The following is a 17,118-nucleotide window of genomic DNA, read 5'->3' as shown; positions in this document are numbered from 1 at the left end:
TTCAAGGCGCAGGTCCTCGCGCCCGCCGCAACACTGGAGCGCCACCAACTCTCTACGCAGAGCCGCCGGGTGATCAATGAGGCGCACACCCTCGCGGCTAGGCCTCAAAGCCGCGGCATTGATTTTCGCACCGCGGGGATGCTGCAGTGGCAGCCGGGTGCAGAGCAGGGCACACACCCCGCACCTCTCCACAGCACTGAAATTGCGCGCCGTCCACTCAGCACCGTGGCGCGTGTCCCCACTCCTCCAGGGCCGGACTACAGCCGGAGACTCCGCCTAAGGGACACCCGCCGCCGACTCCACCAGCCGTTACATGGGTGCCATTACACCAGCAGGGCGTCAAATCCCGGCCAGAGCGCGGGATACGGCGATGCCACCAACTCTCCAGCGTCGCTCCACCGCGCCACGGAACGGCAGACCACCAGGTAAAAGCCAAGGTGAGGGGATGACCTGTGTCGGGGAACCGGGGGATAAGGGCTGCGGCGGGGAGCCTCAGCAAACCACGTCCGATCATGCCGCCTTCCTAGCCACACCCTTTCCTCTTACTTTTTAATCAGTGTGGAACCTGGCGGCCCACTTTCACAGTGGGTAATGTACTCTTAAATACATTACCCCTTAGTAGATGTCCTCCTCGTCGAATATTAGAATATTATGGATATTAGAATATTATTAGAATAAACCTCATCCATGTCCTCTCCATGAACCAATCCCCTTGGCGATGGAGGAGGAGTAGGTAGGAGCAATTGCTGCAGAGGTAGCGAAACCAGTAAAGGAGCAGGCTGAGGAGGTGGAACAATGGGTGTAGCAGGTAACCCATGCTAAGATTAGTTAGTTACTGTGGTAATAACTTGTTAAAAGTATCCATCATTTGCTGCAATGTTGATAAAAAAAAAGGCCATTGGCAGTTAGACCACATCTGGTTCTCTATAACAGCTAACATATATTGGTGGTTTGTGCCTCATACCAATTTTTGTACTCTCAGATATACGCCTGCTGGCAAACATATTTGTTGTAGGACTCATCATCCATGTCTTCCTCTTTAAAAACTGGGACCTATCTTGCAGCTAATTGTGTTGGGCTTTAAGCTGGCATCGAGGTATAATCGCCTCTTTTTCCTGATCTGACTGTAATAATTGAGCTGGAGGTAATTCAGTCACTTTTAATGGGGAAAATACATCTCTTCCCATGTTTCTCTTTGACTGCGTGCCTCTCAGCGGTGATGCAGTCGACTGTGATTTCGACACCGATGGTGTGGTTGTCGTCAACACTTTCATCGTCGCCAATGAAATGTTCCGACTTCGATGGGGTTGTTGACAGTATCTTCATCATTGACGACAGAGTTGAAGTCGTTTTCGACAAGATTAACTTTGAAGAGGAGCCTTTGATAACTCCTTAATGACAGGCAGATCTTCTCTGTAGCGCTTAGAGGCATGCTTATCTTGTTTGTTACCAGAGGAAGCGGCTGCCATCTCTGTCCCAAATAAATCATGCTCAGGAAATTGTAGAAGTCTCCGCTTGTGCACTGCCTTCGTGGATGTGGTTGCAGGGGCACTTCTCACAGAATGTTTCCCATATCTTTTAGCAGGAGCAACATTCTCTTTATTCGGAAGGGGTAACGTCAACCTCCTTTCTCTGTCTTAAAGAGTATTAGTTAAGAAAGAGTTACAAATATTGCATTATGCTGACTTATTTATTGGATAAAGGCAATAAATACACAGAGTGGGGGAAGTCATCAGTGTAATCATGTTGCCACTAGATGAATAAGGTTCAAATAGAAATTTCTTCTCTTTGACAGCCATGGTGACAGTTGGTGACAGATGGTTGTCAGATCAAATTATCTCCCTGGTCCAGAAAGTATAATGATGTACCTTAAAGAACAATTTACTTACCTTCGGTAACAATATATCTCTAAGAGACATATATTGGTTATAGATTCCTTACCTTAGAATTACCCCCACGTGTCAGACTGGCTCTGGAGAATTTTTCTCAGCAGTACCCCTGCGCGTCGGTAGGTGGTGTCAGTCGACTCCGCGTTAGTCGTCAGCGTCGTGATCACCGGGATGGCGCGCAGTAACTACTTAGACGCCGCCTCTGCGCACTGACCTTAGTTCTTTCACATGACATTACACGCCAGAAGCACAGAGCCATGCAAGACACTGACCACTGGTGCACAAAACTAGGGCCCTGAAAGGGAGTCCCTTACTCTAGAAGTCAGTTTGCAGAACGGAGAGGATGGGTGGGGCAGTAAGGCATTTATAACTATTATATGTCCCTTACAAATATATTGTTACCGAAGGTAAGTAACTTGTTCATCTGAAAGAGAATCTTAGTTATCAATTCCTTACCTTAGAATAGATACTCAACAGCAATACCAACCCCGGAAGCTGGTCTGCGAACCACGTTCTCACCAGAAAGTCCTGGAGAACTTAACGGCCAAAGAAGCCGTCTCTCTGGACTTGGCTATCCAGGCAGTAACGTTTAGTGAATGTGTGCAGTGATGCCCACGTGGCTGCCTGGCAGATGTCACCGAGGGGGACTCCACGTCCCAAGCAGTAGTGGCTGCCGTCGCCCTGGTCGAATGAGCGCGCAGTCCTACCGGAAGCTCCTTCTTTGCCAAGGAGTAACAGATCTTAATGCAAAGAACGATCCCATCGAGAAATGGTCTGTTTTTGCACAGCCAGACATTTCTTAGCGCCTACATAGCCAATAAAAGAGTTCATCGTCCACCCGAAATGGTTTTGTGCAATCCAGATTAAATGATAACGCACATTTTGGATCCAGACAGTGAAGTCTCTCCTCCTCCTTGGAAGGATGAGGGGGCGGGAAGAAGGTGGGCAAAGTGATGGTCTCCCCTATGTGGAAAGAGGTAACCACTTTGGCAAGAAAATAAGGTCTTGTTCGAAGGACACTCCTGTCCAGATGGACAGCAAGGAAAGGAGGTTTAGAAGATAGAGCCTGAAGCACATTCACTGTGAGCAGAGGTGATGGCAACCAGAAAAGCAGTCTTTAAAGTCAAGAGTCTGAGAACACAATTATGTAGTGGCTCGAAAGGAGCACACACAAGCTAAGTTCAGACCAGATTCAAATTCCACTGGGGCATTATGAAATGAATAGGAGGAAAGAGGTGAGTAATGTCCTTAAGAATCTGAAAGAGGGGCAGCAAGGGGATCCATAGTCTTTGCTGTGCACCATGCCACAAATATGTTCCATCTAAGGCGTATATCATTTTAGTGGAGGGACGCCTGGCTGCCAAGATGACATTACAGACTTCGGGAGGAAGGTCAAAAGCTGTCAACTGTCACCGCTCAACCTCCACGCAAGGAGGTGGAGGCTGGACAGGTTCTTGTGGAGGACAGTCCCCCTCCTGCTGCGAATGAAGATCCTGCCTGAAGAGGCAGTCTGATCGGAGGATCGATGGCCATGTTCAAGAGCTCGGGATATCGGACTCTTCGTCCCTAGTCCGGGGCCACAAGAATGACTTGGGCCCAGTCGAGCTTGATCTTCTTCAGCACTATAACTAATAGTCTCTTTCAGATACAACTCTCAGTACAGCAGTGCTGAAGATAGGGCTGGTTTAAATCCAGGGTAGACCAATATAGTAACAATTTCAGGTCCACTGAAAGGCTAGAGCAGAGCTCTGACAGGGAACTCCCTCACACATGACGTGCTTCCTCACACATGACATGCGGATCTGAGCTATGGAGCCTTTTGGGGGAGTAGGAAAGCGTAAGCTCCACCTAATTGGCTGAAGGTTGGGTTTTTTCAAATAAGGTGGATGTGCTACTAAAGAATCTATATTGGCCAGGCCGAGGACCTCTTTTGAACTGTATATAGTATACACTGTAAACCGCTATGTTAGTGTACTGGGGATTCACAGCATGATGACGGGGGAAGGATTCAAGCATGTGAATATATAAAAGATCCAATGTTGGAGAAGGGCCGTTACAGTCAGCCCAAATGAAGGCTTGAGAAATTGGACACATGGCAAGCATCCATTCAAACTAGTGATACATGGAAAAGTACAGTAAAGGGATGGAAGATTCTCAAACAGGATGGCTCTGAAAGGGGCAGCTGCCGGCCTGTTCCTACATAAATGGGCTTTGTGTGCATCTGCTTGAGACAAACATGCCCTCAATGATTTGTGTCACTTACCTGCAATTCACTCCTGCAGGTGTGCCAGAATATAACTTTGTGCAGGATTCCCATCTGTTATCAACCAACTGACAAAGGGGGCTTAAGAAAAACATTTTCCCCTTGCTTTCGTTTGCCATTATTTGCCTAATTTCTAAATTGATTTATTTTTATATGCTACTTTATTCGATCCAACGCTATACTTGCTTGCTATATTTCTGTACTGTATGCTGGTCTCTTATCCTCATTGAATGTGCCACTTATTCATCAGTATCGCACAAAATGCACAGGATAGCAGGAAATCTGTGTAGTTAGCGCAGATATAGCTAACTTCATGCGCATTATACACAGTCTAACTCACAAGTGTTAATACATTTGCAATATAAGGCACCAAAAAATCTTACCCAACTACAGCCGAATGCTATTTTAGATTAACCTTGAATAGATAAAGTTACCATTATGGTGACTTAATCAGTCTGTAAGGACTCCAAATATCAAAAAGTGGTAGCATGCTACCAGACGACAGATCTAAATAGCTTCTAGAACTTTCCGCATCCAGTAACAAGCAAGTGAACACTACTTCCTAGGTGCGCACACTTTCCAGATCCCTTCTTTAAAAAAGTTGGGCACCGTGTGTCATTTTTAGGCCAATGGCTAAACAACTGGCTAAGATTAGGAGTAATCCATCATAAAAGGTAAATATATCCTTCTGCTATATCCTGGCCTTCTCCTATCCCCCTTCTCTGTGTAGATTCTTTAGCATGAAGAAGGTGGTGAAGGCAGCAATGAGAGAGCAAGTCTAGATGAGTAGATTCTGTATAATTTCTTCACAAAGTTAAGCATGACTTTAGGAGGAAGCTTTACGAGGGCAGTGTCTGAAGAATGTTGTGGGGTAGCCCAAGTAAATACCCTGTATGTTGTGGCTGGTAAATGTCAGTGCTAATGTAGCCAAATTGGTTCTGGTGGAGTGGGCTTGGGCACTGGATAAAGGATCTGTCCCTTACATAACATAGCTAGAGATTCAAGATGAAAACCCTCTCACAACTGTGGTCTTTCCCAAATATCTTAGCCCTCTTTCAGAATCATCATGCAGTCAAGCAGGAAGGTTTAAGTGTCTGTACTGGATATGTTCAAGAGCCAAGCGGCCAAACGTAGAAGTGTCTAACTGTGGTGCAGAATCTTACCGATGGCTCTGGTCAGCAGATCCTACCTGCACATAAATGTTGTATGCAAGTTGTCATACATGAGTAGCATATCTGGGAACCATCTCTGTAATGACTCCCTTCTGCTTCATTTTCGCCACCACACCGCAACAAAATAATCCCACATGCCAACGGTTCTGGAAAACTTGGATGCAAAGCTTAAGAATTCTGAAGTACCTGTCACGGCCTAGACGTTTATGCTCGATATTTATATGATTTTCTAAAGCGCGACAAATGCCCGGCGATTTTGCGCCAACTGCAGAACAAGTAGAAAGCACCACAAAAAAACAGCCTTAAAAAGAGGCATAAAAAAGCCACATTTTAAGTTCTTTTCTGAAACTAGATGACTACAGCTAAAGTTTGAGTTGCAGAGGAAGTGTGTTCCACAACTTGCAAGTAGAGTACACAATGCTCCTGCCACCCCATGAGACTTAATTACAGTGGGGTACTACCAAAGTCCTGGAGGCAGCAGAGCGCAGGAGTCTTCTGGGTACATACCACTTAAAACGTCTCCGCAGAGGTTTTGGGCCAATCCCATGAAGGTATTTATGGGCCATACAAAGCACCTTAAAAGGCACCCGCTTCTTAAACAGAAGCCGGTGAAGTTCATCTAACACTTGTGATGATGAATGGAATTTAGATATCTTCTTTAACCCCTTCAGCGCGGCGCGGATTTCCGCGCCGTGCTGAAGGTCCTGAGCGCGGGCGGGGCCATGACGGAGCGGTTCCGTCATGCGCACAGCGCAACCGACGCTCATGACGGAACCGCTCCGTCATGAGCGTTGAAGGGGTTAAGAGACGGGCTGCAGCATTCTGTAAAAGCTGGAGTTTATTAAGTGTGCCTGAGTGAAGACCCTTCTACAAAGCACTGCAATAGTCCCGCCTGGACAACACTAAAGCAATGACAACTGATTTTTGTAGCTCATAAGAAATAAAACGAAGAATTTACCGTAGCATTTTTAAAATGAAAAAGCAGGATGAAGTAAGTTTGCTGACCTGATCTCTCAAAGGTTAGCATCAAACATCCCGCCTAAGTTCTTAACTTTAAGAGCTGGACTAGGAATAGTACCAAGGGATGAAGGCCACCAAGATGATTATCAAAAAGAGTAGAATCTTGGCTTTGTTGGAATTTAGCTTAGACAATTAAGCCTCCTCTCTTCTTTACCAAGTAGTAACATGAGCGGATCTTTGCTCTTTTGGGGAGTTGGTAATCTTTTCCTGGATTTTTTGGTTTGTAGTGATGGCTTCCATGCTGAAATAAAGCACGTGCCGATGGTTCGAATTCCAGTGGCTTTAGCACAGGTGAAAAATACTTGAGTCTCAAAGTGCAACCATTCTTTAAAATAAAGAGCACATCATTGGCAATGTTTTTCCAATCTGAAGATGTTGAGAGATGCTCTCCCTTTATTGGAGTAGGTAACAGTGAGTAGGAAGACACTGCCCTGTATTTGACAGAGTTTTCCCCATCGCTGGTGGATGGTGTTGATTTCTACCTCTTGAAAATCATCTTTGTTTGAACCAAGAACCTGACGTTAGCACTGTGCTTGGTTTTGTTTCTGGCCATTCAGCTGACAATTGAAACGTTGACCCTGCTGTAACTTTCAATGAGGATGGTGGCAGTCTTTTTCTCTTACCCTACTGCTTTCATAATATAAGCCAGAGGCCTTCATTTTATATCTGATCATGATGGTGGTAACTGAAGTGAGATGAACCAGAGAGCAGAATGCTAAGCATTTCTGATGTGCATCGGCTCTTGGTTCAGTTAGCATCACCCAAGTGGCACACCTCAAACAAAGGCCATGGGAGTAGCCGAAAGCAGACATTAAAAACATTGAGCACCACTGATTTTATCTGAGACTAATTTCCCTTTACGGAAGTTGTCTTTATACACTACCTGAAGCCTGTCCAGAAATCAATTCATAATGTACCACAGAGAAATGTGTTTCCTTTTTAAGAATACCTATGTCATTGCTTCATTTAGAGTTGTGGCTGATGTCACAAAAATTCAAATCGGTCCTCTACATCCAAGGAACTAACGTCAAGAAGCGCTAACCAGCAGATATTGGTTTTCACTGTGCATCAAATTGAACTGAAAGTTTTTCATAACTGTACCATTAGCCGAATTACATATTAAACAAATTTGCACAATGTGCAATAAAAAACTTGGGAATAAAGATGGGCATATAGGAAAGTTTATGCTAAGATGGCAACACAGTCAACAGGTCACTTAGCCAGCAATTATCAGCCAACTACATCTATTACCCTGACGCTAGTAACACCAGCCACAGACACATTTACAGCTTTAACCCTAATTAAGTCAGAAGAAATGGCAAAATAACACCACAGGAAAAGTATCAACACACTCATTCTCTAACATGATTAACAACAAATCGCCAGTGCTTAGCTTGCCTGATCAGAAAAGGGGACATAAATCATCAGGCAGTGCCTTTCTAGAAAATGGAAAGGCTAATGATAGTAAAACAGCTTGCTGGCTGAAGTATACAGCTCATCATTCCTCCCTTTAAAGCACTGGATTATCAGTCAATCACATTCGAAACACAAATAGCTCTGCTAGAATTTCTTGCATAGTATACAGCTACAATAGATGCCAGAATGGAAAGCCTCACAAAACACACAACACAACTTGGTGTGAATACGAGCATTTCACCTTAAGTCCCACATATTTACTTGCCCTCTTGTCTTGTACGGACTTTCCTTATGAGCTGTGGTTGAAGATGTAGCCATATTTAAAAATCTTTTTCACTGCAGCTGCTATACCAGGGGTGGGATCTGTATTTATTTTTAGATAAAGCAAGTGTTGCTCAGGGCCTTTGTATTTTTTTTTTTTTAGCAACCTTTGCATGGCTGCTTTTAAAGTAGATGGAGCTTGAAACTAATAACTGGTTTCAAAAGCCATTGAACCAACAGCAGTAATTTTTGAGAGACACTATGCTGCAGGGTTATGAAACTGACTGAAGTATTCTGCAGAGCCTGTACCCAAAATGTTGTGGAAATCTAGAATTTTAACCACTCTCTCTTTAGAAGACCCAGGAGAAAAGATCAGACTGCATTAACTCTAACATGCTTGAGTCAGTGTCATACAATTGGATAAAGAGATCCAATTCTAGAGACTGTGGATATTTGGCCTCATTATCAAGCGCTCCCTATGATGAGAATGCACACAACGCCTTCTTGGAGAAGATCTGGTATGATGGTTCAGCAGAGGAAGAGTACGGGAGTGATGTCAGTATGAGAAACTTCTTTAGAAGTGTGGCTGTTTATGCTTAGGCTAGGTATAAGACATAGGAGCATGCATACCTTGTGGTGTCTGCTGCAGCACAACAACTAGAGGAGCATTATATTTGGACCGAGAGAAACATGCAGCTGCAGAAATTCTTCAAAATCTATAGTTTCCACCCTCTTCCTTGGAGGACTTTGAGAAGCAAGTGGAGCATGCTTTGTAGGTATTGCTAGACTCAGAAGAGCAGATTTCTCCATTGCTAGAATTTTACCTAACAGCACATCAGAATATTATAATCCTATCCGATGCAAAATAGATTTGCCCAAAGAAGGCTATTTTGATGCATACGACTGCCTCAACATCAAACAAGGCTGCTTTGACATCTAATTTTAACAGAGAACATCAGTTCTTGATGTCAATCTTCGCCTTAATATATTTAATTTCAAACGGCGTGAGCGCAATTCTCTAGATGGCAAAATAGAAGGGGGATCACTATAATGATCTCCTTGACTAAAATATTCCTCTCAATGGCAAGAGCCTTGAACCCCTCCACCCCCTCATCCAAAAGGAAATGTTTGATGGAGGGATCCTCACAGGTGAACTAGAAACTACATGGTGCTGTGCCTTATCGGATACCAAGGTCAGTTGGCAGTCTTTATGGTACCGTGTTGTTTTTATCTTTCAGTTCAGTCTTAAGGTTAGTTATGCGTACACAGTTGTTACTTTCATGTTCCCGTTGGGTTAAAAAAAAAAAAAAGGAAGAATTGAAATCTTTATTCTTACGTCTTTTTCACATTAATGTAAGAGCTTTATGTTCTTAAAACAGTTTCAATTAAATGAAATGCTGTTTTAAGGTCACCAACATAGATTACGTAAGTTTCAAGAGTTAGTCCTATAAAAGAGAATTTATTTCTCCTTAACAAAAAGTGTTCCAGGATTCTGATATGAGGCAGATATAATCTATGTTCAGGAATTTAGTAGAAATGCCTATGACAGAAAACAAGTGCATTAGGCGTGCTACATGTTTTACGAACACATTAGGTATTCAGTTGGAATCCCTTACAGGTGTTAATTTAGACAGCATATTTTGAGAGAAAGACTTTAAGTCGTGCACCAAACGGAGTGGGTTAATAATTTGTCTGTGAGAACCCCTTTTAGCGGGCCACAGGGCACACAAGGCACTGGGCCTAAACAGGAGGTTTGAGGCCTTTTACTGGCTCACAACTCAAAATGAGCGCAGCAGTCCATCACTGTCCAGCCAAATACTCATTTGTATGGAAAAAGATAAGTATTTTATTTCTACCGCTAGCATACATAAAGGAAAAATAAGACCTTCACAAACAATCACCCAATCCCCCATGAAGTCGGGAATCAGTGCTTCCCTGTCCCAATCCCTTCTTGTGTTAGCGGTTATTCCTCCTTCACTATTGTTAACATCCAGGGTATGCCCCACTAATAGTCTTAAGAGTTCCCCTAATTCTAATTTAAAGTAAACAGTGCTCCATTGTTGCAGTGTTAACTAGCAGAAAAGATCCCCACGGGCCGACACATTGAAATCAGACCTTCCAGAGTTCCTGGGTGCGCCCCAACCGCGAGCGCTTGGAACGGCAGCAGGTGAGTTCACCCAGGCAGCCCCGGCAGAGTTCCTCACATGCACTCGCTCTTCTGAACCAACCGTAGGGTCTTTACAGTTCTACCTGCGGGCTAAGTATCTAATCAGTCTCTCATGGTGCCTGCTGCAATGATCCAGATGCGGGTTCCTTCTCTGGGTGATGGTGTGCAGGTGCTCCAACAGAGTCCACACTTTTCTGGCTGAGGTTGCAGATCGGGTGGCAATTCATGATGCTTCTGGTGACGACTCCTGGCATACGGAGTCACTGCATCTTCACAATACACAGGATCCCACCGATCGTCACGGTGAAGTCCTTGGCGGCAGCCCCTCCTGATATACGGAGGTCACAGCTCGCAACAGCACAAGTCTACGGTCTATCTGCATTAAAGTCTTTTCACAGTAGCCCCTCATGGCATATAGCAGTCGCTGACTCTGAACTACGCACTGGCCATGGCCTGATAAGGGCAGTGCAACACTGCTCATTTCACGACGGCCCTTCTCTAGCATACAGGGGTTGTTTACTTTGTCCTGCACATGGGCAACGACTCGATTGGTGTAACAGCAGTCTCCTTACACCTCGCAAAGGGAATCAACTCAAAAGGGCTCCCCACTGGATCTCGCTCCATCCACACCCTCCTCTTTCTCATAGGACACTGATCTTGGCAAGCAAGCAGGCGGTGGTACTCTTGGCTCCAGGGCAGGTGGTGTTAGATTCCCTGGGTGATGTCTACTCACCCAGCAGGAAGACTAGCAGGCCTTGGCCCCCAGTCCTGGTCACACGTAGGAGTTTTGAAGAGCTTCATCTCCTCACAGAGCCCGTGCGGCTTGTTGACAGATGACAAATTGTGGGATCTCAGACTCCCCTTCTTATAGTCCATTTGCAGGCACCATATGTTATTTAGGGTCTGAGTCACTGAAGTTTTATGTTGGGGGATCTGCTTCTTTTTAAGTGTCACAGAAGGAGCAACTCCAAAGCGGATGTGAGTGACGAGTTCATACTTGGATGCCAGCCACAGTGATATGTAGCAAATAGGCTGCGGTTTCAGCCCAATTCTTCATGATTCTCTTATCAGACCCATCTCCTTCCTGAAATATGCCTCCTCCATGTGACCGCTCACTGAATAAAAGAGCATCCTTTAACCCCTTCGGTGCCCGCCCCTTTCCCCGCCCTGTGCCGTCCGTTGCATTAGCGGGCGGGGTTTGTGACGAGCTGGACTCGTCATGGGCACAGCGCCACCGCGGCCCATGACGAGTCCAGCTCGTCACGGGCACCGAAGAGGTTAAAGTGCACAGGGGAAGCCTGTCTCTCCCCTCTCTTGTGTGTGTCCAACCCAGCGTACAGAAAAGTACAGGAAAGCAGCAATACACAAATCTGTCTGGAGGGATTTCTCTACCACATCTCTAAATTTCACCATGTAAGCCTGTCTCTCCCAAAAGGGAACCAATGGCCCTTCATGTATTGTATCATCCACAGGGACACATACACCCAGTGCACGTATACAACCTACACACTGTACAGCACTGTATCCTTCAGGTACTGTACTATTCACAGGCACATATACATCCAGCACACTTTTTTACCATGCAAGCACTGCACCCTCTATGTATTGTACCACTCATGGGCACACAGCACTTGCGCTCATCACGCATGCACTGATTTTTTTATAAAGCACATTAGTGCTGGCCATGTCACACCGATTTTTAATAATTATTTTTAGCTATGCTGTACATCTGTGCAGTATAGCTCAAAATCATAGCCAAAACCAATAGGTCTCAAAGGTGCAACCTAATAGCATTGCCATTTGTTTTAATAAGGAGTTCACCATCCTTTCTGAGTTGTTATGGCTTAAGTTCAAAGATTTCGATAAAGTCTGCCTCTCCCTGGAAAGAGGTATTCATTGTCCTGTTGGCGTCACTGATGTCCTGAGACATCAACAATTTCTGCCAAGCTGCTTATTTGCTCAAATTAAACAAAAAAATGAATGGGCTTCCTATGCAACCTCAAGGATCAAGGTAAGTCAGTCAAAATCGAAGCCGAGATATAGCCAGTAGGTCACCATGAAGGCAAGGGCATTAACCTGTCAGAGCGACAAAAGTTTCTGATCACAAGAGAATCACGCTCTGAACCACAAGGATTGATTGGGGAAAAAAAGGTTAGGATACACACTTACGCAAGGGAAAACAATGGGTCTGCATGTGCCATAGCAATACGTGGTTACTGCATGCACAACGCTCATAAAAAAAAAAGTCAGTTTCAAGTCCTCCCACTATTTGGCGATGCAGTCAAAGGGTGACAGTGCGATACAGCTAGGGCAGGGGCAATATCAAATGAACGTCTTGTTAGCTACGTGATCGCATATGAAAATGATACAATATCTGCAATGTGCAAATTAAAGGCTCTGGTGCAATGTCGGTCTTCAGCTTACTAATTCAACAGTAGAGAAAAACGACATGTTTCTTTACGATAAAAGCCGTTTTAAACGTAACTCCGACAAAAGGCAATGGGAATCTAGAGCACACAAAAAATGGACCATGTTGCTACGTTTGCTTGCGAAAAATGTATGCTTTGATTGTTACAATGCATCATTTCCAAAAATGGTTTCAAACTCACATGAGAGAGTCTATTAATATTACAAAGTTATTGTCTTGGGCAAATTCAGTGGGAAATGCAATTACGACATTGAAAAAGCAATCCATTAACTGATCTGTGTTAGGCCCACACCAAAGCAAATCAAATCTTTCATGAAGAGCTTGTGCTGTGGTTTTTCAATTAAAACTTAAATCGCAACATTAATTGCTTAACAAGTAACAAAAATGTATGACATACCAGCAATGGTTTGAACGGTGGCTCCACCTTCCGAGCTAGGAGGTCTTCCCAATTAATATGTCTGAAGAAGGAATGTGCCTAGAAAATTCAACAGGGAGCTTGTAAATTGGCACTAATAAAATGGAAAGCAATACAAAATAAATGAATTACGCCACAATATACTACTATGTACATATAACGTAATATGGAATGTTGAAAATAACTTTCCACCCTCCTAACAGGTAAACGCTACCAATCATACGCTTACGCAGCTATTCGACACTAGATTAGACAGTAGTCTATTAGGTATTATTTTGAGATGAAAGAGGTTTACTGTGAAGACGATGGTCTTACAAAGGTGAAATAGTAAGGAATCGTGCTCGAAAGATTTTGTTTTTCTAAGAACTACATTTTTAATGGAATTAAGTCACTGGTCTGTCCTCCATCTGCCCCGCCGCCCAGTAAAGTACATCAAACTCGCCAAACGTTACATCTTTAGTAGCACAAGAGCAGATTTTCAGAGGTATTCTGCACATTCATAATTAGTTCAAGTTTCACATTTCAAAATCCAATCAAGGAGAATGTAAGCCGTGGAAATCTGACTACTGCTCTCCACTGCCGTAGAGCAGTCTTCATTATACCATCAGCTTCATTTCAGCAGTTCCTTTACTTGTCCCTTCATTACTGCAAGCCATCCTAAAATAGCCATTTAAAATGTACCTGGACCTCTGCAGCATCAAGTGCTCCGGCGCCGAGACGGGAGGCAGCATTCCTTTTTAGCAGCTAATGAAAAAAAGACAAAACTTCTAGATTATTGTAACGCCTTTGAATAATTAATTCACTTATGTAAATACACATTCACACACATTTACAGCATTCAAATGAAAAACGTGAGCTAATAAAGCTTGTTGCTTACACAAAATGTACTACTAAATGCACATTTGCTAATCAGTCACTACAGTAAAGACATCAAATTCAACACTACAACACAAAATGCCTCAACTTCTATTGTATCCCTTTACAAAGGAAGGCAAATGGTGCCACACTCACAAGGCCTAGTAATTGTGGTTTAACCCTCCTATGCTCAGGTTATGATTTAGCATTTTTAGGTCTCGCGCCTAACGAACAAGTTACTTACCTTCGGTAACGATGTATCTGTAAGAAACATTAGTTAGTTAGATTCTTCACCTTAGAATATCCCCAGGCGTCAGACTGGATCCGGAAGATTTTTCGTCAGCAATACCCCTTGCGCGTCGCTAGGCGTCGTCTGCGGCTCCGCGTCCGTCGTTGGCGTCGTGCGCCGTAATGACGTCGGAGTACTTAGACGCCGCCCTCACGTGCTGGCGTCAGTTCTTGTACATAGCTTTCCGCGCCAGGAACGCAGAGCCATGCAAGAGACCGACACTGGTGCAAAAAAGTCTAGGGGCCTGAAAAGGACAACCTTAACCCTAGATGTCAGTTCGCAGAACGGGGAGGATGGGTGGGTCGGTGAGTAATCTAACTAACTAATGTTTCTTACAGATACATCGTTACCGAAGGTAAGTAACTTGTTCATCTGAAAGAAACACGTTAGTTAGATTCCTCACCTTAAAATAGATACCCAAGCAATACCAACCCCGGTGGTGGGTCTGCGAACCAAGATTACACCAGAAAGTCCTGGAGGACAGAACGGCCAAAGAAGCCATCCCTCCGGGCTTGGCTGTCAAGGCAATAATGCCTGGCAAACGTGTGTAGCGAAGCCCACGTAGCCGCCTGACAGATGTCCTGCAAAGGGACTCCCCGTCCCAAAGCAGTAGTAGCAGCTGTAGCCCGAGTAGAATGAGCGCGCAGCCCAACAGGAGGGTCCTTTTTCGCCAAGGAGTAACAGATTTTGATGCACAAAACGACCCACCGGGAGATGGTCCGTTTGTGCACAGCTTCTCCCTTCTTAGCACCCACGTATCCAACGAAAAGTTGGTCGTCCACCCGGAACTGTTTTGTGCGGTCCAAATAAAAGGAGAGCGTACGTTTTGGGTCCAGACGGTGGAGCCTCTCTTCCTCTTTGGAAGGATGCGGAGGCGGAAAGAAGGTGGGCAAGGTGACAGATTGCCCAAGATGAAAGTGAGTCACCACTTTCGGTAGAAAGGAAGGACGAGGCCGAAGGACAACCTTGTCCGGATGAACAGATAGAAAAGGAGGCTTGGACGATAGAGCCTGGAGCTCACTCACCCGTCTAGCCGAGGTGATGGCTACCAGGAAAGCAGTCTTAAGCGTCAGAAGACGAAGAGGACAATTGTGAAGAGGCTCAAAGGGAGCGCACATCAGAAATGTGAGAACAAGATTCAAGTCCCACTGAGGCATTACGAAAGGAACAGGAGGGAACGTATGAGTAATGCCTTTAAGAAAGCGTTGAACCACAGGGGACTTGAAAAGAGAAGGCTGATCAGGAAGCCGTAAGAAGGCAGAGAGGGCAGCAAGATAACCTTTCAAGGTGCCCAGGACAGAGCCCTGCCGGGCCGAAGAAAGAGGAGAACCTCAGAAAGAGGGGCGGAAAGGGGATCCACAGCCTTTGCTGTGCACCATGCCACAAATTTGTTCCACCGGCAGGCGTATACAGTCTTTGTGGAGGGACGCCTGGCTGCCAGAATGATATCACATACTTCAGGAGGCAAGTCAAATGGCATCAACTGCCGCCGCTCAATCTCCACGCATGGAGGTGGAGGCTGGACAGGTTCGGGTGGAGGACCGTCCCCTGCTGCTGCGACAGAAGATCCTCCCGAAGGGGCAGACGTATCGGAGGATCGGTCAACATACTGAGTAGCTCGGGATACCAGTACCTTCGTGCCCAATCCGGAGCCACCAAGATGACTTGGGCCCGGTCGTGCCTGATCTTCTTCAGCACTCTGGGCAGAAGTGGTATAGGCGGAAAGGCGTACAACAGACCGCAACTCCACTCGTGACGAAAAGCGTCGCCGAGCGAGTGCCGCCTTGGAAATTCCAACGCGCAGAACTGCTGACATTGCGCGTTCTCTTCGGTGGCGAATAGATCTAACCAAGGCTCTCCCCACTGCTGAAAGAGACCTTGCGCCACTTCGGAGTTCATACGCCATTCGTGATCCATCATGCACCGGCGGCTGAGTTCATCTGCTCTGGCGTTCAGTGAGCCTGCCAGATGTTGAACCACTAGGGTGACGCCCTGGTGTTCCAGCCACGTCCAGAGGCGCAGAGCCTCCTGACAAAGGGTCCACAACCCCACCCCGCCCTGTTTGTTGCAATACCACATGGCGGTGGTGTTGTCCGTGAACACCTGCACGACACTTCCCCTGACAGAGGGAAGGAAGGCTTTCAGTGCAAGTCGGATCGCTCTCAACTCCAACAGGTTGATGTGGAGGCGAGACTCCGCCGGAGACCAGAGGCCTCTGATCTCCGCCTCGCCCATATGGCCACCCCATCCCAGGAGGGACGCATCCGTCACTACGACATGCTCCGTTTGGGGAAGGGAGAGGCTTTTGCCCGTGACCCAATCGCGGTCCGTGAGCCGCAACTGCTGTGCAGTGCCCTCCGAGATCAAGACATGGTCGGACAGGTTGCCGTGATGCTGGGCCCACTGAAACTTCAGGTCCCACTGCAGAGCCCACATGCGCCGCCTGGCGTGATGCACTAGTAGGATGCAGGAGGCCATCAGCCCCAGAAGCAGCAACACTAGCCTGACCGAAACCCAGGATAGAGGCCGAAAGATGGGAATCAGGGCCTGAATATCCCAGACCCGCTGTTCCGGCGGATAGACCCAGAACTGCGCCGAATCGAGAAACGCTCCGATGAAGAGGAGCTTCTGAGAGGGACTCAGGTGTGACTTCGGCACGTTGATGGAAAACCCCAGCAAATACAGGAGATCCGCCGTAGTCTGGAGGTGGGAGACGACTGCCTGGGGCGAGCCCACCTTCAACAACCAGTCGTCGAGATAGGGGAAGACTGGAACCCCTGATCTGCGCAGATGAGCTGCGACCACCGCCATCATTTTCGTGAACACCCGAGGGGCACTGGTGAGGCCGAAGGGGAGCACGGTGAACTGAAAGTGCTCCTGGCCCACCGTGAACCGCAGGTAACGCCGGTGGGCCGGCAGGACGGGGATGTGGAAATATGCGTC

The 17,118-nt window shown here is 46.1% G+C and overlaps 1 protein-coding gene across 1 annotated transcript in view; it reads right to left on the bottom strand.

Moving 5' to 3' along the window:
* RPS6KB1 (ribosomal protein S6 kinase B1) overlaps nt 1-17,118 on the bottom strand; it is a 526,632-nt gene that overhangs the window by 142,290 nt on the left and 367,224 nt on the right. Inside the window, exons 11-12 of the mRNA XM_085649414.1 lie at nt 13,713-13,775; nt 13,014-13,091 (exon numbers count right to left, since the gene is read on the bottom strand). Of these exons, the coding sequence (XP_085505540.1) occupies nt 13,014-13,091; nt 13,713-13,775 (141 nt within the window). The remainder of the gene's footprint in view (nt 1-13,013; nt 13,092-13,712; nt 13,776-17,118) is intronic.

Source organism: Triturus cristatus, chromosome 3_2 (genome assembly GCF_964204655.1).
Source record: "Triturus cristatus chromosome 3_2, aTriCri1.1, whole genome shotgun sequence".
Classification (NCBI taxonomy): Eukaryota; Metazoa; Chordata; class Amphibia; order Caudata; family Salamandridae; genus Triturus; species Triturus cristatus.
Note: the sequence above shows the minus strand (reverse complement) of the source record. Positions and strands in the feature narration are given on the sequence as shown.